Below are 23,662 nucleotides of genomic sequence, written 5' to 3'. Positions count from 1 at the left end.
AGTCCTTCATTACTTTAAGCATGAAAGCCAGCAAAGCCAAGCATGTTGCCAGTACTCAGAGTCAAAGTGCCAGTGTCTGGGTGATTAAAAATGATACTATATAAATCACATTACCAGTAGGGGTCATCTCTCATCTCGAAAATTTACGTGAATAAATGCAAGTGGAGTCAGTCTACCACATACACTTTTGTTAATGTGTGTGTGGGCGTGAGAGCATGCCAGGGGAGGTAGAAAAATAATTAATTACCGATTACTAATTTGAATCAGTAGATTATAATGTAAACAAATCCTTAAAAATCAAAAGAAGCAGGTTTTTTTGATCACATTGTTTTAAACTGATAAACTCCTGGAAAGTCCATAAGTATCCATTAAGCAAAGTAATAAGAGCAAGTTCAAAACAGTGCTAATGCAGAGAATAGTGACTTATGTTCAGATGTCAGTAAATTTGTTTTTAACATGATTGTGACTCAAAAGCAAGAGTGTTTTAGAAAAGACACTTGCTGAAGGTGTTTTAAATTATGCTGTGGTCAGTGGTTTAGTGAATCAGAATGGATCCATACAGTTAGGCCAGTGGGTGGTCTTTGGCATCTACCTGTGGTCCTAGCTGTTTGGTATCCTAGCTTGACTTGTAGCTATTTGTTTTTTAAACATTTATTTAATTATTGATTGGGCCGGGGGGGTATCGGAGTACTGGAGTACCGGCACTTCTTTTGTATCCACTTCAAGCACTGGGTGGGACAGAAGAACCCCATGGCAGAGCAGATGAACACCCGAAGATCCCCACAGTGGAGCAGAAGACCACCAGTGTGGAGCTGATGAAGCTGAGGACCACTTCAGTAGAGCTGATGGTGCAGGGAACCACCAAGATGGCTCAGGCTGAGCAGATGTCCACCAAAGTGAAGCAGACAAGGCAGGAGATGACGGCTGCTCAGGCAGGACTGAAATAAAGAGCAAAGAGAGGTTAACAACTGCCTCTGCAGCCATAACAGGACAGGCAGACAGTTAAGAGACAGCATTTTAGACCAAGACAGGGGAAACGGGTAGTTCAGGAACTTCCTTCTTGGCCGTGACAGGACAGGCAAAAAGCCCGGAGACAGCATTCTTGGCCATAACAGGGCAGACTGAGAGTTCAGGTATGGCCTTCTTGGCTGCGTTAGGGCATGCAAAGGATTCAAGGACAGCCTGCTGTTAGGGAAGCAGACGGACAACAGGGTGAGTAATGAGGTTATTTTTAACAGCAGAGTGTGTTACGTGTGTCTGGATGTTGAAGTGGGTAAGTAACAGAGTTCAGAGATGAATAGTCCGTGAGTGAAATCCGTAGATGAATAATAATGCTTTTCCTTGCAGGAACGATGGGAGGAGATTTCCAGAATGCCACACACTCTGTGACAAGGGATCGGATGACTTACGGCACACACACACACCGTTGGCAGGACTGACAGGCTTACGGCTCGCACACCACTGAAGACAGGATCTGGACAGAGTTGGGAACAAGACGGGATACAGGTAAGTAGTAACAGGTAAGTTTCAGATAGTGGCACTCGCTGAGAGAAGCACTATGAGTCAGCTTCGAATAAACGAGCCCGGACAATGACTGGTGTGTGGTGTGTGCTTATGTAGCAGCGTGGTTGATTAGGTGCAGGTGTAACTGGTTAGAATTCAGGTGATTGTGATCGCTGAGTGATTGTGGTGGAAGAACCTGACCAATCCGTGACATTACCCCCCTCCCCAGGGCCCGCTCCTGAGGGCAGAAATCTCCGGCGCCGTGGTGGTCTACCTCGTCCACGAGGTGCCGGGTACTCAGGGTGGTTGGAATGGAAATCTTCCATCAGTGCTGGATCTAGGATCCAGACTCTTGGGACCCATGATCTTTCCTCTGGTCCGTATCCTTCCCAGTCCACTAAATATTCCAGTTGACCACCACGACGTCGGGACTGCAGGATTTCGCGGACGGCGTAGATGGAACCTTCCTCCAGTACCAAAGGGGGAGGGGGTTCCTCTTCGTGGCCAGGTTCTGTAGAAGGAACAAGAGGTGGGTGACGGGGTTTTAACAAAGAAACGTGGAATGTGGGGTGAATTCTGTATTGTGGTGGTAACTGAAGTCTGTAGGTGACGGGATTGACCTGTTCCAGGATCGTAAAGGGACCAATAAGCCTGGGACTGAGTTTTTTGGAGGGCAGTCGCAGATGAATGTCGCGAGTGGAGAGCCAAACCTTGTCTCCAGGGGCATAGACTGGACCCAAAATTCTCCTCCGGTCGGCGACTGTCTTGGATCTGCGAACTGCCCTCTGTAGATGGTGGTGAGCTTCGTCCCAGACTCTCTTGCTCTCCCGGAACCAGTAATCCACTGCGGAGACCTCAGATGGTTCACCATTCCAGGGAAATAGCGGGGGTTGGAATCCAAGGATACACTGGAATGGTGTGAGGCCAGTAGTGGCTTGCCGCAGTGAATTTTGGGCGTACTCCGCCCAGCCCAGAAACGGGTTCCAGGAGTTCTGGTGAGCGTGACAGAAGGTCCTGAGGAACCGTCCCACTTCCTGGATCTTCTTCTCCGTCTGGCTGTTGGTCTGCGGATGGTAGCCAGAAGAGAGGCTGACGGCCACACCTAGGAGCTTGAAAAACGATCTCCAAACCCTTGAGATGAATTGGGGTCCCCTATCCGAGACAATGTCTTCAGGGATACCGAAATAACGGAAGACATGGTTGAAGAGGAGTTCGGCGGTCTCTCGGGCAGTAGGAAGACCCTTCAAGGGTAGCAGCCTACAGAACTTGGAGAATCGATCCACTATGATGAAGATGCAGGTGTTTCCATCCGATGACAGCAAATCAGTCATGAAATCAACTCCTAGGTGTGACCAGGGGCGGTTAGGAATTGGCAAGGGATGGAGTTTTCCTGCAGGTAGGTGTCTGGGACTTTTGGAAATGGCACACTCCTTACAACCCTGTACGTACCTCCTCACATCCCTTGTCATGTCCGGCCACCAGAAGTGCTCGGATAGCAACAAGAGAGTGTTGTTGGCCCCGGGATGTCCAGTGCCAAGAGAGGTATGGGTTGTGTGGATTAGATCTACCCATTGTGTCCTAGGGATGAACTGTCGATCAGGAGGGCATCCCGGCGGAGGTCAGGGATCAGGAGTGGCGACGACTGGAGGAGCTGACCAGTCTATGGGGTTGACGATGATGTTTTTGGGTAATATGGTGGTGGTTACTTCGGGAATATCTTGGGAATCATGTAATCTAGATAATGCATCATCTCGGACGTTCTTGGGACCAGGACGATAGGAAATGGAGAAATGAAATCTGGAGAAAAACAAAGACCATCTGGCCTGACGGGGGCAGAGTCGTTTTGCTTCACGGAGGTATTGGAGGTTTTTATGATCAGTGATAACTTGCAATGGACGAATTGCACCCTCCAACCAGTGTCGCCACTCCTCCAGGGCAAGCTTGATGGCCAGGAATTCTCGGTTCCCGATGTCGTAATTCCTCTCCGCTGGGCTGAGCTTCCGGGAGAAGTAGGCACATGGATGGAGTAGTTTGGGCGTCCCATGGTGTTGGGAAAGGACGGCTCCAACTCCCGAGGTTGAGGCGTCCACCTCAACTACGAAAGGGAGTTCGGGATCCGGATGTGTTAGGAGTGGTGCGTTGGTGAAGGCTGTTTTGAGGGAATGGAAGGCTACGGCAGCTTCGGGAGTCCAGACGAGGGTTTTGGGTTTACCTTTGAGGAGATTGGTGAGAGGAGTGGTGATGATACTGTAACCTCGGATAAAACGTCTATAGAAGTTTGCAAAACCGAGAAATCTCTGAAGTTCCTTGATTGTGGTGGGTTCTGGCCAGTTGGTTACTGCAGATACCTTCCCCTCATCCATGCGGACCCCCTACCGGTCAATGACATATCCTAGGAACTGGACTGATGAGAGATGGAAGGAACATTTCTCGGCTTTGAGGAAGAGTTGGTGTTTTCTGAGTTTGTGGAGGACCTCCGCACCATGGTGATGATGTTCTGCCTTACTCTGGGAGTAAATAAGGATATCATCTATGTAGACGATCACAAATTGATGGAGAAACTCCCGGAGGACTTCATGGATGAAGTTTTGGAACACGGAGGGGGCGTTGACCAATCCCTAGGGCATTACTAGATATTCATAATGGCCGGTAGGAGTCACGAAAGCGGTCTTCCATTCGTCCCCCTCACGTATTCTCACCAGATTGTAGGCACTGCGGAGATCCAGCTTTGTGAATATGGTAGCGGTACGGAGCTGTTCGAAGGCCGCAGGGACGAGAGGAAGGGGATATTTGAATGGAATGGTGCCTTGATTAAGGGTTCGATAATCTATGCATGGCCGCAGCCCTCCATCCTTCTTGGCCACGAAAAAGAAACTGGATGCTGCGGGAGATGTAGAGTGACGAATATATCCTAGACTGAGAGCTTTTTGAACATACTCCTCCATGGCCTTAGTCTCTGGAAGCGACAACGGGTAGATCTTACCGGTCAGGTGGTAGCTGGGAAGCTCTCTTGGGGCAGAAGATGTCTTGGAATGAAGCGTAAATGTCGGGAATTTTCGTAGATCGTTTCTCCAAGGGACTTTCGACTGATGTAACATAAACGGGAACAGGTTTTGGAATGGGACGTGGAAGATCTGGAAAACACTCTGATGAACATCGCTTTCCCCATCTTGTCACTTCACCCCAAGAGATGATGGGATCATGCTTCACCAGCCACGGGCGCCCCAGAATGATGTCCATATTGGCACCCTCCAGAACCAGTAGCTGAACGTTTTCCTTGTGTAGGACTCCGATTTTAAGTAAGATGGATTCGCATTTTCGTTGAATACGTGGTCGTACAGAGACTGAGTTGGTTATGGGTTGAATCTGATAGACGTTCACCAAAGCTTTGGTACAGAGCTGGAGCTGACGACAGAGGGCCCCCGAGATGAAATTTCCTGCTGACCCGGAGTCGATGAGAGCAGGCACTGAAACAGAGGATGTAGGGGTGGTTAACTGAACACAGATGGTGAGATGGTACATATTTTCTTCATCTGAACGGATGACACTCACCGTAGTTCTTACAGGACGGAGTGGGCAGTTCAGCCGAACATGCCCGCTGGCTCCACAGTACAAACATAAACCCCGGGTCAGCCTCCTCTGTCGCTCAGCTGCGGTGAGTCTACCAGATTCGATGATCATTGGTTCTGGTTCTGGAGGGCTGGCGGGTGCAGATGGATGGAGGAGTGCAGTATTCCGGGAGTCAGCATGAGATTGATAGGATTGCATCCGATCTGAGCATCCGAGGGATTGCTGTATGAATCTTTCGAGTCCCATAGTGTCATCCAACGCAGCCAGTTGTAGACGAAGGGTAGGTTCGAGACCGAGCCGGTAGGTGGTCAGCAACGACCGCTCGTTCCATCCACTAGCGGCCGCTAAGGTACGAAAACAAAGTGCATATTCTTGAGTGGACATCATTCCTTGAGATAGATGATAGTGCTGCTCACTGGCTGATATTCCACCATCCGATCGGCCAAACACTTCTTTAAAGTGGGAGATGAATGCTTGGACAGAACGAGTGGCCGGTCCGGCTTGAGTCAGGATCGTGTCGGCCCATTGGAGAGCTGGTCCGGTGAGAAGGGATACAATGAAGGCGATCTTGGATTGATCTGTGGGGTATAAAGCAGGTTGCATGGTGAATATCAATGAGCATTGTAATAAAAATCCACTGCACTCATCCGCCCCGCCAGAGTAGGGCGCCGGTCGGGCCATGGGACTGGAATGTACGGTAGCCGAAGAAGTGCTCGGTGGTGATGGTGCCAGAGGTGCGAAAGGCGTGATGGTGGGAGAGGCTACTAACACCTTCCTCAGGGAATCCACCAGCTCCTGGAAGGGATCCTGAACACTCATGCTGTTCACTGTATTGGTCCGGGCTTACTGTTAGGGAAGCAGACGGACAACAGGGTGAGTAACGGTAATGAGGTTTATTTAAACAGCAGAGTGTGGTACGTGGGTCTGGATGCTGAAGTGGGTAAGTAACAGAGTTCAGAGATGAATAGTCCGTGAGTGAAATCCGTGGATGAATAATGATGCTTTTCCTTGCAGGAACGACGGGAGGAGATTTCCAGAATGCCACACACTCTGTGGCAAGGGATCGGATGACTTACGGCACACACACACACCGTTGGCAGGACTGACAGGCTTACGGCTCGCACACTGTTGAAGACAGGATCTGGACAGAGTTGGGAACAAGACGGGATACAGGTAAGTAGTAACAGGTAAGTTTCAGATAGTGGCACTCGCTGAGAGAAGCACTATGAGTTCGCTTCGAATAAACGAGCCCGGACAATGACTGGTGTGTGGTGTGTGCTTATGTAGCAGCGTGGTTGATTAGGTGCAGGTGTAACTGGTTAGAATTCAGGTGACCGTGATCGCTGAGTGATTGTGGTGGAAGAACCTGGCCAATCCGTGACACCTGCATGGCTGTGACAAGGCTAGCAAGGGATTCAGGGACGTAATGGCTGGTGGCTCTGGTAAAGCAGTCATCTTGTGGATAGGCTCAGGACTGGACTGAAAAATACTGAGAATACAGGATTAGCAACCATTAGAACTGATCACGCTGGTGACTGTGGTATGCCAAGCTCCATGGCCACTGGAGCTCGGTGTTTGGTGCATCACCGATTAACTTGTCCTTTAGTGGGAAATTCAGTACGTAACAGAAAAAGTCAATGAGTACATAATAGAAACATTTGCAATGTCCAGGAAAATCCGAATGTCCTCCTCGAGCGTATGATTACCTTGGCGTGACCATGGCCGTAGCCAGCTATGAGGTCACCGAGGTCCGGACCTCAGTCATTTTTTTATATTCAAAAATAAAATGTCAAGCTCTCTTAATGATTATTTAACCGTTTAAACCACCTCATATCACATGAGTGTTTGCAATTCATGTTGCTGTGAGAAGCTAGCGCAGTGAACGGGGCTTGAGAGCGCGTTGAGTGAGAGCGCGGGTTCAGCCTCCGTTTGTTGCCAGATCCACCAATTATACCTATTTTTTGACTCGTTTTTCCAATTTAGTGTGACACTTTGGGACGTTTATAAAGTGGAAAGTTGAACGTTCGTGTTAGTGATACATCTTATCTACAAAACACAAGCTTTGAACTTATTTCAGATATCTTTTTCTTTCTTTTTGTAATTGCTTGTTTTTTGTAGCAATACCTGGCAACATTGTACATTCATAAAAAAGTTTATAGACAATCTGTAACTTAATTGCTGACAGGAAGATACCACAATCGGTAAGACAAACGCAGTGATCATCGTTAATATCTGAAAGAAATGTATAACACTATCAAAAACAATAGCATAAAACAAATCTGTTTGTTACAGAATGAAATAGGCTACTATGCCAAATAATGTTAACGTTACTGGCCAGCAGGAAGACATCTCATGCTCTTTAGTTAACTTTAAGTCATCAAAAAAACATTAATTAAGCAGTGTTTCTCAAATGGTGGGTCGCAAAAACGTTTTATTATTATTTTGAAAGACGTTGACTCTTCTATCAGTACCTGAGAAAAACGCTTTTGCCTCATTCAGTATCTACGGTCAAATGAGATGTTGTCAAGATTTATGTCAGTGTCAATATTCTAACATTATTTTTATAACTTGTTATAAAATAAAAATTCCCTCAGCTAAAGAAAAAACGAACTTTCCAGTCCTGTCAATCATACTGTGCTCTTTGCGCACACTCTTCAATTACACGTGCAAATTTACCATGGTAACAGACCTTATTAGTGCATTTGTGGGTGTTATTAGAGAACAATTCTTAACACCTTACTTCGGACCTCACTAATTTTCAAACCCTGGTTACGGCCTTGGGCGTGACTGACTAACTTAACTGCTGGATCCATGGTGGTGAAGTCTTTCATCATGAACCGCTCAGGAACAAGAAGGCTAAGGACAGAAGTGCAGTCGTTTATTAAAGGGTAATCCACAATCCTAGTCGAAGTAACAGGCAAAAGTCATAAAATGATGAGTGTCACGGGAGTGTGTATTGAAGGAAGTGCACAAAGACGAAATGCAAAAACAAGTCCTTTAAATTAAATCCACAACAGGTGCATCCACATGAGTCAGGGAAACACACCAAAGTAACCTTGAGATCGGGCCAGGAAACACTGAACTGAAGTCAACTAATATAGACAGATTAAAGACACATGGACAGGTGATGGTGTTTACTAATAAAGACATAACGAGAACAGGAACAACCAAATATGGGCACAAGAGGGAGAAACCAACACAAACAGTCAAATGGGGGTGTGACAGAGTCAATCCAAAAAAAAAAAAAAAAAAAAAAAAAAAGGAAAACACAGGAAAGCAGAGGGAGAATAGAACCAGGATTCACAAAAAGTGACTGTATGTGATGTATGTGAATGTATAGTATGAGCTTTTTTTGTTCAAATATTTCATATTGTCTTGCAATTGATATTAGTTCATAAATACATATATAAAAAGTAAGAAAGAACTGTTTATTAAGTGTTTAAGATGGCTTAATCTGTAGTTAAATCTGTAGTTAAGAATATAAAGAGATGATGACGAAACAGAGCAGGTCTTACAATCCTGTTTCTATTTGACTGATTGGAGTGTTTTTGAAGCTGCTGCCACCAATCTGGACGAGCTCACAGAGACTGTAACTTTATTTATCAGTTTCTGTGAGGATATATGCATTCCTACCAGAACTTATTTAACATACAACAATGATAAGCCATGGTTTACAGAAAACCTCAGACATCTTCGTCAGGCCAAAGAGGATGCCTACAGAAAAGGGGATAGAGTCTTGTACATTCAGACCAGGAACACACTGAATAAAGAGATTAGAGTGCCTAAAAGGATATATGCAAAAAGGTTAGAAGATCAGTTCACTTCGAATGATCCAAGTTCAGTGTGGAAAGGTCTGAAAGCCATCACATACTACAAGACACCATCCCCAAGCACTGAGGTGAATCAACAACTTGCTGAATATAAAACTTTATATAACTTTATAAATTATTGTATATTTGAAACCCCCCCCACACCCATTCTGACGATCCCTACCCCCCTCCTTCACTTCAAATCAGTGAAGATGATGTACACCAGCTCTTTAGAAAGAACAAAAGAAGAAAGGCACCAGGCCCAGATGGTGTGACACCAGCCTGTCTTAAAACCTGTGCTGATGAACTGGCCCCCAACTTTTCAAAGATCTTCAACAGTTCTCTGGAGTTGTGTGAAGTCCCGGCCTGCTTCAAACACTCCATCACTCCACCGTTTCAAAAAAACCCAAGATAACAGGACTTAACTACTACAGCCCTGTGGCGCTAATGTCTGTGGTCATGAAGTCATTTGAAAAACTGGTTCTGGCTTATCTGAAGGACATCACTGGACCCTGACTGGGACCTCTGCAGTTTGCTTATCGAGCAAGCAGGTCAGTGGATGATGTGGTGAACATTGGCTTGCACTTCATCCTGCAGCATCTAGACAGGCCAGGGACTTGTGTGAGGATCCTGTTCTTGTATTTCGGCCTTCAACACCATCATTCCTTCACTCCTCCAATCCAAACTAAACCAATTTTCGGTTCCTAGCCCGAAAATTTGGTCAATGGATCACCAGTTTTCTGACAGATAGGCAACAGCTGGTGAGACTGGGAAAATTAATGTCAAGCAGCTGCACCACCAACACTGGTGCCCCTCAAGGTTGTGTTCTCTCCCCACTGTTCTTCTCCCTCTGCACCACAGTTGCACCTCTAAAGACCCCTCTGTCAAGCTCCTGAAGCTTACAGAGGACACCATACTTATCGGCCTCATGCAGTACGGTGACAAGTTTGCCTACAGACAGGAGGTTAAAGAGCTGGCTGTCTTGTGCAGTCACAACAACCTGGAGCTGAACAAGCTCAAAACTGTAAAGATGATAGTGGACTTCAGGAGGAACCCCCCTGCACTTTCCTCACTCACCATCATGGACAGTACTGTGGTTACAGTGGAGACATTCAAGTTCCTGGGATCTTTTATCTCCCAGGACCTGAAGTGGGACACTCACATCGACAAAAAAAAATCCACCTTATGAACAGTTAAAATGTTCCTCCCATAGTGCAATAAAAATATGTGCAATAATCTGATCACTCTGCCATCACCTCCACCCTAATACATCCCAGGATCTTCTGTACTATCCAATTCCATTGTATAATCTATAGCACAACTGTACATACCACTTATTTATTTCTCAATTTATTTTGCTAATTTTTTGTCTATTTGTATTTACGTATGTGTATTTTCTTATTGTCATCTTATTTTTATTGTCTGTGTGCTGTTGTTGTTGTCTCTGTGTACTGGAAGCTAATGACACTGAAACAAATTCCTTGTATGCGCAAGCATACTTGGCAATAAAGCTGATAAGTATGTTATATTGTGGGACACCGCTTGAAATTTTATGCAAACTCCTTTATCAGTGATGCTGTTGTTGTGTTATTAGTTTTATTCAGATATGTTATTTTAAGTATTAAGCTTTATTTCTTACTCTTTAGTTAACTGGAATACTGTGTGGAAAGCCAATACAACCGCCAAATTTGCTTTCAACACACAAATGAATCATAATGTGGGTGTCCTGCGACTCTTTCCAGGAATCACTGCTGATACGGTAAGGCTGTGTGGTAATGTCTGTCTTAATTTGCTACATGTTTTTCATAAATCTCTTCACTCAGCACATGAACAGGTTCATTATTTTACAATTTATGACATAAGTTTTGAATTAACTATTCCAAACATAAGAGGTTTCAGATGTTTACATGATATCTATGCTTTCATCAGGTCAGGGCCTTCTTGCAGCCTCCTATGGAGGGGATCGTATTGGAGACGTATGGCAGTGGTAACGCCCCAGACAACCGCGATGACCTGCTGAATGAGATCCGTAACGCAACTGAGAGAGGACTCATTATAATCAACTGCACTCGGTGTCTCAGGGGGACAGTCACAACTTCATACGCCACTGGCCAGGTATGGGTGTTTGTTTGGGAAAGGCCGCATGTGGGTGTTTTCCTGGAGTGTGTAATTATTTAATGTTTTCTCTCAGGCTCTGAGTAAAGCTGGTGTGGTTCCTGGGTTTGATATGACCTCAGAAGCTGCTTTTTCAAAACTCTCTTATGTGCTGGCTAAACAAGATCTCAGTATAGAAGAGAAGAAAAAGGTATGCAAATCTGTTTCTTAAAAATAAATTGAAAACACATATGACATATTGTTAGTTATTAAATTATTTACATTTATTCTTCAAGGTAAAATGTTTTTATTCTTTTACAAAAAAATATTAACTAATGGTGGTAGTGGTAGTCAACTAATGGTAGTCACCCCATTAGAGTTTGCAATCTGAACTAACTTTGCCTCACAATAAACAGGCCAATATTTTAGAAACTGATATTTTAGTGTATTTTGTTCTAACTAACATCCAGACATGTTAATAAGGTTTTCTTTTGACAAACTGCAAGACATTTGTTTTAAATTAATTATTAATTAAACCTGTTATTTGTTCATAAGATGCTGAGTTGCAATCTGCGTGGTGAGATGGTGGCTGACTCAGGAGGAGCAGAGCATTCTCTCAGTGACAGTAGCCTTATTCAGGGCATTGCCTGGTCAATCGGGTCATTCAGGTTCCTCAACATTAGCTGTAAAGAGGTAAAGTTTCTCTGTTTCAAACAATGTCTTGCGGTACAAACATTTGAGGGGTGTGCAATATAGAGAGTATGCATTGACGTCGCTTGCCCACCAGGTCTTCAGCCAGACTGAGTGGCAAAAGATCTTGTTTGAACTTGATGCTGAACATAACAACATACTAAAGAACTAACATTATCTAACCATACCCATTTGTAGAACACAAGACTTATCTTAATGGATATTTTTAATAAATGCTGATAAAAACATTACACACACGCAAATTATAAGACAGTAAATATTTAATTGATAATGGAGTACTCCTGTGTTTCTGTCTGGTGTTTCTTCTTCTACTACAAGGGGGATTGAACAAGTTTTGAGTTCTGAAACTTAGTTAATGTTTTTATAGTATATTGACCTGATATATTTTAAAAGATCAATGGAAATTTTATTTCTCAGTTTATAGCCCCATAAACTATGTTAATTACAAAATATTTGGGCTTTAACCTCATTAACATAATTAATAAAAGTATAAAGGTAATAAGAAATAATAGTAATGAAGGTGCTAAAAATGCAGATCTTGTATGCAAACATATAATGCTATCAAGAAGGCAAGATTCATTCATATTGAATTCCCACCCAGTTTGCAAGTTTGTATACTGTAGCTCTATATGATCGAATACTAAGAAGGAGAAGAGGCTGATGAACAGTTATGATCAGCTATATTATTACTAATGTCCACAGGAACTTGAAGATGCACTAAAGCCCAGTCTGGCCTGTGCTGCTGCTAGGATCGGAGACATTGATGCTTTAGAGGCTTTAAGGGAACTGGTAAGATATTAATACCTATGCACAGTTCTGCACACATTCATTAGAGCAGGAATTGGTTTTATAAGAGAACTGCAGGGGGTTTGTGAGTTAATGAAAAGTTAGTAATTAACTGTAAACTATAATCAAATGTAAAATAATTAAACTCCATATAAAGGGGCTGTACAGGTAATCAGAGTGCCTTACTTACGCCCCAATGTCTCTAGTTCTTAGGTAAAGTTCCTGCGGTGAAAACAGGGCTAATGATATCAGGGGGTCTCTCCTCAGCCTGTATACAGTAGCCACAGTACAACGGTGCCTGCTATATGTGGAGAGGAGAGAGTGATAAATCCAATTCAGTGGATGGGGATTATTAGGAGGCCATGATTGATACCGATGTAGTGATTTCAATCTAAAGTCTAAAGTATACTTCAGGTTTTTACTTATTTACTAGCATACAGTCAAACAAGCAGCCAAAGTATACAAAGCTTCAAAGTATACTCCATTTGATAATGTGTACAAACACAGGCAGTTGACACATGCACTCTAGAAAGCCTCATCAGTCCAATGTACATTCTATTTTTATCCAGAAATTATGACCAATAAAAATGTCTTTGTACTCTTTTAAAGGGGTCATCGCCCCGCCTCTCTATGCAGTGGGATGATGAGCTGTAATGTTTACTTTAGCCAAATTTAGCTGTGTTTATCTGCAAAACTTTACATTATTAAACATTATTTAAACATTATTAAAAAAGGCCATTTGCAAAGATGTATAAAAAACCCTTATACTCACTTTTGCTGTGGGTGAAGCTGCATCACGAATGATTCGCACGAACATAGCTGAATGCTGAGTCCCTGACAATTTTCAACGACAGCTTAAAATTCCTCTCTTTTGACAACATTTGACTACATCCACTTTTCTTTATTCTTTATCTTTAACTAATTTAGACAATTGAACCCTTGATGTATTCCTCAATTGTATATCACTTTGGAAAAAAGCATCTAAAAAGCCCAAATTAATAAAATTAAATGCAATTTAAATGTTTAACCCTGTGTAACTTCAGTAGGCAACCAGTTTTGGTCTACAGGGTGACAAATCAGCTATCCTGGCTCACAGTACCAAATTCAGTGTAATAAAACAAAATATGGAACATTATTGGGCCCCTCCCTGACCAAAATAGTGGACAAAGGTTTGCTACATTTTGATTGGATCTTGGTGGACTAACATAAGCAAACTGTTCAACGCCATCAAATAAAGATGCTAGGACAACAGCCAGACACCTCTTAGAGGGCAAAAAGAAGACAGAAAAGGTCGGAAAGTACAGAACTTCCTATTGGTAAAAATGCAGTTTCTGCTCAAGGTTTTGGTCATGTGACGATCATAAAAATTCCTTTGGATCTCCAGACACAGCAGCAGTGGGTGAAACAAAGAGAGATCACGGAGATTCATCCAAATCCATTCATAACTATGTTTTTAAACCTTGAACTGTTGCAAACCACAACACAAGTCTTATACTTATTCAGAGAAATAAGTATCATCACTGACAGCGATGTGTAGTGCAACATCTTACACAAACTCATCTATTAATGGACAAATGAATGCATGCATGACCGTTCAGTCTTTTCTCATCATGCTTGGACTTAAAAGGAAACTATCCCTTTAATGTGTTCATAACATTGCAAAATGTTTTCTGATTGTGTTTGTAAAGAAAAACTTTAATGACACTTTTCTAACTTTGTGTTTGGACTATGCAAATGAATTCCACAAGAGGAAAGAAGGGTGGGCCACCCCATGTCCCCCTGCTCTGATGGAACCAGCCAATCACAGCACGTAAATGAAGAAGTGCCAAACTGCAATCTTCTCCTCATTGGAAAGGTCTAAAGGTACCCTTCCGAAAAACACACCTTGTTCTGAGTCTCCCATCTGGTGAGGCAATAACAGATACATTTGTTCTAAGTCTGAGTCCTGTCAAGGAAAGGACTGCAATAGATCATCACCGTCCTGAGATGGCGGGCCGTTACAGGAAAGGCAGCAACAGACACCATTCTGAGTCTCCCCTCCAGAGAGACAGTAACAGATCAACCTCTGTTCTGAGTCTGCGGCCTGTTACAGGGAAGGCAGCAACAGATAGCTGTTCTGAGTCTCCTATTCAGTGAGGCAATAACAACTACACAAGTTCTAAGTCTGCGGCCTGTTACTGGGAAGGCAGCAACAGATACATTCGTTCTGAGTCTCCCATCCGGTGAGGCAATAACAGATACATTCGTTCTGAGTCTGCGGCCCATTACTAGGAAGGCAGCAACATATACACTTGTTCTGAGTCTGTGGCCTGTTACTGGGAAGGCAGCAACAGAAACAACACCATTCTGAGTCTACTGTACAGAAAGACAGAAACATTCCACGCTTTGAGTCTCCAGCTTTGAGGCAGCAACAGATATGACCACGTTCTGAGCCTCCGGCCTGTGAGGAAAGAGATGCAGATGCAGCATGTCCTGAGTCTCCATCTGAGAGAGACAAAGCGTATTGACCAAGTTTTGAGTCTCTAGCCCAGAGAGGCAGAAGACAAACAGACATATGAAACAAGGTTAAGCTCCAGAGAGCAAACCTTCACTTCAGGTACTTTTGCTTGAGTGTTCCAAGCTAAGGGCCTTCAGCACCTACAGCAGGGCCACATCTGCATGTTCCAGATCATAGGTACCCTTTGGTGGACCAGCAGAAGAATTTGCCCCCACCAGACTGCTCACTCAACCACAGAGAACATATATATCACTTCCAAACCTCTTCCAGAGACCTTGGCATTGTTGTGTATTATCAGTATATGATTTTTCTAATTTACAGTAGATGTTATATAGCTGATTGCAGTCGATAACATATAATAGCACATTTATTTGTTTGAGGCATAATAAGGTTCTTCACCTTATTTGTTTCAGAGTAGCAACAGTTATCTTTCCATAAGATAACATAGCTCCAACATAGCAACATCCAAATAAATCACTTGCATTTTATGCATTTTATGCGTTTATTTTTCATTTAGTAGTTGTTGATTACTCTTGTCTATCTTTGTTAATAAAATTTATTTTACTACACTTGTGTCTTCCTTGTGTTGATAATACAGTGAGAGGTTCTACAAATTAGATATCCCACCAGTCTTTTTTATGTGATGTACTCATAACCACACCCTAAGTGACACGTAATCCAAGAATCATAACATCATCTGTGACGCGAGTACCCATCACTACACTATTTCACCTCCCTAAGTTGATGAAAGCAAAATTTACTACATGATTCATGTCTTTCTATATAGGGTGCTGACTTGAGCAATGCCGATTATGATGGCCGCACTCCCCTTCACATCGCCACATGTGAGGGGCATCTGAATGTAGTGGAGTATCTTCTAGGTAAAGGGGCCACTGTCCATGCCAAAGATCGCTTTGGTGACTCACCTCTTCACAATGCTGTTCGCTTAAGGTAAGAATGATTTAAAGTAGACTACCCATAATGAAAATTCTGTCATCATTAACTCACTCTCAGGTCATTCCAAACTGATTATGAATTTCTTTCTTCTGTAGAACATAAAATAATATATTTTGAAAAATGTTGGTAACCTAGTCCCATTGACATCCACAATTGGACCCATTTGTTCACTTGAGCAGCTTGAGTTCCCGCTGGGGAACTGTACCTAAGGTTACGTATATAATCCTAGTTCCCCTATGGAACGGAAAAGTGGTGTCTCGAGCCATACTTCCGGCGTCTTGCGTATAGCTGCTTCTCAAATTAGAAGCTGCCGGTCGCATACGCCCCACATGCTTTTATCGCTTCCTGGTCTTACGTCACCCACCCGCACCTGTGACATCTCGTTTCTCCGTTGTACTGATTACACGTGTTCAGAGCGTGGTCTTACTGAAGGCATTCCCATAGAGTTTTCAGATGCAGCTCTCATTCCCTAGCTGATCTAGGGTTAGGGTAACCTTAGGTACAGTTTTTGGAAGAGAAAGAAGACAGACAGAAGGGAAAAAGCAATGCTAAATGTGACTTATAATATAGCTGATTATAGTTTGGATAGCATTTACTCACCAAAACAATATCACTTACTGTTTCTGTTTAAGTTATATTGAGAATTGAAAGGTGAAGTCAATAAACCATATTTTAGACTTATAAGTGACCCTGGACCACAAAACCAGTCATAATGGTCAATTTTGTAAAATTGAGATTTATACATCATCTGAAAGTTGTAAATAAGCTTTCCATTGATGTATGGTTTGTTAGGATAGAACAGTATTTGGCCGAGATACAATGATTTGAAAATCTGATATCTGAGGGTGCAAAAAAAAAAAAAAGAGAGAGAAATTGCCTTTAAAGCTGTTATTAGCAATGCATATCATTAAATAAAAATTAAGTTTTGATATATTTATGGTAGAAAATTTATAAATTATCTTTATGGAACATGATCTAATATCCTTATGATTTTTGGCATATAAGAAAAATCTATAATTTTGACCCATACAGGTACATATGTATTTTTGGCAATTGCTACAAATATACTCATGTTACCTAAGACTGGTTTTGTGGTCCAGGGTCACATGTCTCTATGTGTCACTTTTCTGTCTGTAGGCATACGGATGTTGTTCAATTGCTGAGGGAGAATAGAGCTCACTTTTCCCAGGATGAAATAAAGGATGCTGGAACAGAGTTGTGCAGGTCTGATGTACCAACACTCATTCCCTCCTTTTCTTATTGATTTTATAAATGTGAGAACACAGCAACTTGATCAGATGTTCTTAACACATTAGAGTCCTGCATTTGAGGCTGAGCCCGTCGGGGCCCGACTTTTTTATGCCCCTAGGGCCGGGCTTCGGGACAGTTTTCACGTCATAGCTCGCACGCATATGGGGCTTCGCGCCTGCTTTAGGAAAAACTTTTTAAAAAGTTTAATATTTAAATATGATATTATACATATTAAACACTGTGGAGCAGGAGGAGGAGGATACAGATGAAGTACAGATTTACTTGCGTCTAAATCCCAACATGGAACGTGATGGCAGAGATGTGCTGTGCTGGTGAAAACAACAAGAGACCATGCTACCACATCTTTCTAGACTTGCTCGCATGTTTTTAAGTACCCCCGCAAGCAGCAGCAGCGAACGTGCCTTTAGCACAGCTGGAAGAATTATAGTGGAAAGGAGGACTGGGTTAAAACCTTCCACTGCGGATGCTGTGCTTTTTCTGCACGATGCCCTTAAGAGACTGTTCTTTAGGCTGTAGCCAAAATGTCTCGCCTTTCGTTTGGGATCTGCTTTTTTCATTAGATGTAAATAAGAAGAACAGCTATTTTCAGAGGTAAAGTTGTATTTTTGAAGTTTTCTATATTATTATTTTTTCTTTATATATTAGTTTATTATTTGTTTACTTTACCACTGCGACTTTGCATGTTCCGGTTTTGCGGAGCAGAGCTGGCTGCCCTGCACTCTATTTTTGTCCGAAATGCCTTTGTTCTGAGATGGTGATAATAAACTTTAAATCTAACATTGTGATATTGATGTTTGTTTTATATCTGTGTATTGCATTGTAGACTAGTCAAGTGTTGATTTAGACATTAAATTGAGTTAACTCACTGTGGACCACATACCGCTTGGATATCAATGTCACTTAAACAACTAAAACTTACATTTAAAAAACAAACAAACAAACAAACAAACAAAAAAAACTAAATTATTCTGATAAAAAAAACGAAACGAAAATCTATTAAATACAAATCTGGTCTATTTTAATGGCTGTCACAGTATAAGCTGTTTGGTGGAAAAAAGACAGGCTTTGGGTCGGACTCGGGCCAAAAATTTTGATAAGCTGTTGGACAAGGGCAGGGCTACAGCCTGTGCGTCTCGGGCCAGGGCCGGGCTAGGGCTTAGATTTAAGGCCCGTGCAGGGCTCTATAACACATAACAGAACTGGTAGTCGTCCGTTCAAGAACTTACTGTGTTATAATTGCACATTTAGAGATTCTAATGTGTATTACAGACTTGCAGCGAGTGGTGACTTGGACGGATTAAAGATTTGGAAATCAGCTGGGGTTGATCTGACCATGACTCGTTATGATGGAAAGACACCCATTAAAGTGGTAAGTTAATGGACCTATCTGTGTGTGTAATACAGAACTATAACCAAACATTTGATGCCATCAGTGACAATTTCATTCATTTTGCTGGATGAAATGAGTTACTGTTGCATTGGGTAAAACAAAAAAATCTAAGTGTTGTCAAAGCAATGTAATAATATTAATAAATGTCAGAAATGCTTCCTGTAATTTTTCATGAATGGATTTATCTCACCTTCAGGCAAAAGATGCAAAAAATAAGGGCGTTGTTACGTTCTTAAAGCAGGCTACTGAGTCCCAAACTCAGGTAGGGAACATTTACTCATTAATGAGGCACTGATATGTCACTTTTCTCTATATCTTTTAATTCATTCTAAAATACAAAAAGTGCAACATTTTAAGTGGTGTGATTGATACTAGAATGATACTATAGGATGATACTACTAAAGAGAATGATACTAATAAATTGATGATGAAATTGCACAAAAACTAAACAAAAATGTAAATAATTTATAATAAAAAAAAACACTTTTTACTTCATATTTTTCTAAACTATGTAACACATATATTTGTAGTTTTGTATGTATTTTTTAAGTTGTACCTTGAGTAGTTTGTTTCAAATGGTTCTGTGGATTGACATGAATTATTAGAAATGCATGTATTTTGTTAAAGCTTCATGCATAAATGCTAATATGCTATCTGAAATATTTATATAGCTTAGACCTTACTAATGTAAGTTATGTATATCAGCTCCCTAAAATAATTTTATCAACTGAAATGTACTGTATATGCCTGTTCTTCGACAGATTGATACATATTAAAAGATTGGTTAATTTCCAGATTAAAACATTTCCTGATAGCTTACTCACCCACATGTCATCCAAAATATTTATGGCTTTCTTTCTTCAGTCAAAAATAAATGAAGGTTTTTGATGAAAACATTCCCGAATTTTTCTTCATATAGCGGGATCCAATGGGTAAAAAGCATACACAATTTTTTTTTTTTTTTTTTTTAGAAAATGAGAGATCATTACCCTTATTTCTCAGCTGGGATTGTGTAGAGCCCTTTAAAGCTGCACTGAAACGGCAATTTGGACTTAAATCCATTAGCTCTTATTGAGGTCCACTATATGAAGAAAAATCTCAATTTTTTTTTTTCTTCAAAAAAATTAATTTGTTTCTGACTAAAGAAAGAAAGACATGAACATCTTGGATGACATGGGGGTGATTAAAGTATCAGGAAATTTTTATTCTGGTCAGGGCTGGTGTCATGCAGAGTTTAGCTCCACCTTGCCTCATCACACCTGCCTGGAAGTTTCTAGTAGGGGCTTAGACTGTGGTTAGCTGGTTCAAGTGTTTTTAATTAAGGTAGGAGCTAAAGTCTGCTGGACATTGGCCCCACAGGACCGAGTTTGGAGACCCCTGCTTTAACAAGTATTTTGAACATACTGTACAACATTTAAGATGTATGTTTCGGAATAACTAAGCTTGATTTATTTATTTATTTATTGGTCTATTAACTGAGATTTTCACTTTTCTGCATCAGATAGAGAGTACTGAGGTAAAAGTAGTTTAATTTCTTTTACTCAGAGTAAAATTATAACACATATTTCATATTTCATGTGAAATCTCTCTCTTTATCTCTCTCATATATACAGCAAACACGTCTTCATGATAGCAAATGCTGCATTGTGACATAGAAGTGCTTGTCAAACACCCACTGATAAAGGCATGCCAGGTAATGTGACAGTTCAATCTTTGTGGCATGATTGTTTTGTAAGTTTTTAAGGAGCTTTAATTTAACAAAAAATACATTGTCTTTTTTGCAGCCACTATATAAAGAGAATGAGGAGGTAAATTGTGTGTTTAGCTGTGTGGTGCATGTGTAACTGTTCAGGTACAGTTGTAGTTTATGCTGTGATTGTGAATAAGTTAGAGTCATGATTAATATTTCACAGATGGACAGGTTGGTCTGGACAGAACAGAGAATAGTGTTGAAAAATGCATGAAAGTTTCCAAAAAATATATTGGACAATTGTTAAACATTAACAGGTGTATCCAAATAATTCCATGAAGTGATCAATGTTAACACTGCAATTTGCATTTTGCAAATAAAACATTGCATTACTCCTTTAATTTCCATGAAAAGTGTAAAAGTTTGCTTACAATATTGTCTTTCTCTCTTTTCTCCAGAATGGCGAATATATCAAGTCCTACTTTCTGTCACTTCCTGCTATTAATTCCCATACTTGGACAAACATCCTCTTAAAACATAAAGAGCTCAATACATATATTTTAGGTTTGTCCCTCTAATAAGTAAACAATAAGATATTAATGTATTATGATGTGGTTTTGTGACTGTAAAACACCCATATATATATATATATATATATAGATATATATATATATAGATATATATATATATATATATATATATATATATATATACTATTTATGCACAAGCACATTATTCAGACTATATTACAGTACAGATACTGTAGCTGCTAATGTCAGAAAATGTCATAATTTCAATGTGATGTGTTTATTTTTTCAGTGTAGAATGATTATAAATCTTTGAAGTCATCGGAACTACTAGCTATTATTCCTTCAATCCAGTGTTCTTTATGTGTTCACATACTGAATCTGCTGTGAATCTTAATGTGAAATTATTTAAAAAGCACAAGGTTGGTTTTATGCACCATATTTACAGAGATGCAAAAAAGTAAAATAGTTAATTATTATGTGAGTAACTAAATCACTGATTGTAAACTAAAATGCATATTAAAGGGATATCAGTGTTTTTCCTTGTTTTGAGAGTTGTTCTTCTGTAAATCTGTTTCTTATTCATAGTTGTCATGATTGTGACGTCACACGACAAAAGAAGAAATGACTCAGACTCAAGTCTGTTTACAGATAATTTAGGCCCAATCCCAATCATATTTTATACCCTTTACCTACCTCTTATCCTTCACGTAAACGTGAAAACAAGAAGGTAGGGGTAAGGGGTAGAAATGGGATTGGGCCTATATTTAGTAGTAGCTTATCAGTGGTGACTTTGTCAAGCTTATGTCCATACAGCAGAAATGTACACTAAAAAATTATGCAGTTAGTTAATGACGTGTAATCAGACAGACAGTGAACACTATTACCAGCAATGATTATATGTTGGGATCAAACTTATTGCAAAATTTGGTAGTTTTGTATGTTGTTTTATGGTTGGCATCATCTGAGGTGAGGTCCTTGGGTTGACATCATTTCTTCTCAGGTTTGGTCATCAAGTCTTTGAGCACTGAGTGCAGGAGGTTGAAACTTTAACACTCAATTTTTTTTTTTTAACAAAGTTATAGTGCTGGTGCACAAAAAAAAAATCTAATATTACAACTGTTGAAAAAAATAGTTTCAATAACTCTAAAGCTAAATGGGTACCATTTGCTTCCAAAACTCTTCCATTTTTTCAAAGATAACTTTATTTAATTTTTCACAGAATCTTTAAGTGGAAGATGGATGGATTTTTCTCAGTCCTGTTACCAAAACTCATAAGTCTTTTAAAAAGCATGTTTTAACATATGTCAACAAATTCCTTTATTTTCCTCTCAGGCAAGTGTTTATTTTAAAGAAATTGTTGGTTTCATGGTTGAAAATAATGAACTAATATTTATCATTAAAAAAATCACTATTTATCTACACAAGGTGCATTTTTTAAAGTAAACAAACCCTTTAACTCAAACCTCAAGTTTATACATTTTTTGATGCAACTTATTAAACAATGGGACAAATTATGGACCAAACTTAATAAAAAAAAAAAAATGGTTTAACTTTATTTAAGAAAAAAGAAACGGTAACAGTAAAGACACTGGGTAAGAGCCATGGCCTAATGGTGAGAGAGTTGGGCTTGTAACCCAAAGGTTCCCGGTTCAATTCCCACACCGGCAGGAATTGAAGGTGAGGATTGTGAATGAACAGTGCTTTTTCCAACTTTCAATACCATGACTGAAGTGCCCTTGAGCAAGGCACTGAACCCCAGTTGCTCCCCAGGCGCTGGAGCAATGGCTGCCCACTGCTCCGGTGTGTGTGTGTGTGTGTGTGTTTCTCACTTCTTACTTAGATGGGTTAAATGCAGAGGACCAATTTCGAGTATGGGTGACCATACTTGACAATACGTCACGACTTTTCACTTTCATTACTATATAGGTTTGACTGCACATGTGAGGTATTACTGCTTGCACTGATATAGTGAAGAGTGTTAAACACTGACTAGTGAGCTGACCTCACTGCTAAAAAAGACCGATGTCACAGTGCGTGTAGGAAGGCACAACATGAAGTTGAAGCAAATGCTAACATTCCACAGGTAGGGCAATTCACAAACAGGAATGGTATTAACACACGCACACACAAGGTGTGTAGTCGGACACTGTACCAAGAACACAAACCAACTAATAAAGACAGGTTAATGCAGTGGTTCCCAAACTTTTTATGCAGGGCCCCCCTTTTGCATAATAACAAAAATTCAAGCCCCCATGTGACAATGAGTGCATTTGTGTGTATTGAGTGTTTTTACAGTATAATCAAATGTATTTTGTATGTAATTACATTTTATCTTATATTTTTGTATTTGGTATTTTGTATACTTGTTGGAAATCAGCAGTCTAATAAAGTGGTTGATTGGCAAAAAGTAATTTATGTATTTTGAAAATAAAAAAATACTAAAGATTAAATGTATTTAAATACAAAATAGTATTTTGTATTTCAAATACATGTTTTTGAAATACTGCCCATGCCTGACTGTGGTTGACAAATTTATTGGACCAGCACCCAGTGTAAGGTTTGTACCACAGCTGCCCCAAACTAAGTGATTACCAAAATAATTTTTAATGTTAATCCACCAGTATGTGTAAGATCTTCTAATGCTAAAACATAATTATTTTTGGGATTGAATGGATTCAAAGATAGATTGCACAAAGATTGCATTTGAATGTACAGTACAGAGACTGTGGAAAGTGCATTAAAACAATGTCAGCAAGAATGTAAGCTCTTACCAAGGCCAAAGGAGGCATACAAAAAAAAATAAAAAAAAAATAAATAATATATATATATATATATATATATATATATATATAT

At 40.6% G+C, this 23,662-nt stretch overlaps 1 protein-coding gene across 2 annotated transcripts in view; it reads left to right on the top strand.

Annotated features, from left to right (window-relative positions):
* Positions 1-21,344, top strand: part of LOC141295881 (60 kDa lysophospholipase-like) — a 33,787-nt gene extending 12,443 nt beyond the window's left edge. The window contains exons 7-18 of one of the 2 annotated variants that reach the window (XR_012341153.1): positions 10,529-10,641; positions 10,812-10,997; positions 11,074-11,187; positions 11,532-11,669; positions 12,390-12,476; positions 15,758-15,921; positions 17,065-17,151; positions 18,469-18,568; positions 18,786-18,851; positions 20,203-20,282; positions 20,374-20,397; positions 20,738-21,344. Coding sequence is in view for 1 of the 2 variants with exons in the window: in XM_073827161.1 (XP_073683262.1) it covers positions 10,529-10,641; positions 10,812-10,997; positions 11,074-11,187; positions 11,532-11,669; positions 12,390-12,476; positions 15,758-15,921; positions 17,065-17,151; positions 18,469-18,568; positions 18,786-18,851; positions 20,203-20,244 (1,097 nt within the window). In the remaining variant the exon portion in view is untranslated. The remainder of the gene's footprint in view (positions 1-10,528; positions 10,642-10,811; positions 10,998-11,073; positions 11,188-11,531; positions 11,670-12,389; positions 12,477-15,757; positions 15,922-17,064; positions 17,152-18,468; positions 18,569-18,785; positions 18,852-20,202; positions 20,283-20,373; positions 20,398-20,737) is intronic. The other variant, XM_073827161.1, reaches the window with a different exon arrangement.
* The last annotated feature ends 2,318 nt before the right edge of the window (positions 21,345-23,662 follow it).

This window comes from Garra rufa, chromosome 21 (assembly GCF_049309525.1).
Source record: "Garra rufa chromosome 21, GarRuf1.0, whole genome shotgun sequence".
NCBI classification, from domain to species: domain Eukaryota; kingdom Metazoa; phylum Chordata; class Actinopteri; order Cypriniformes; family Cyprinidae; genus Garra; species Garra rufa.
The sequence above is the reverse complement of the archived record's forward strand: the minus strand, read 5'-3'. Positions and strand labels throughout refer to the sequence as shown.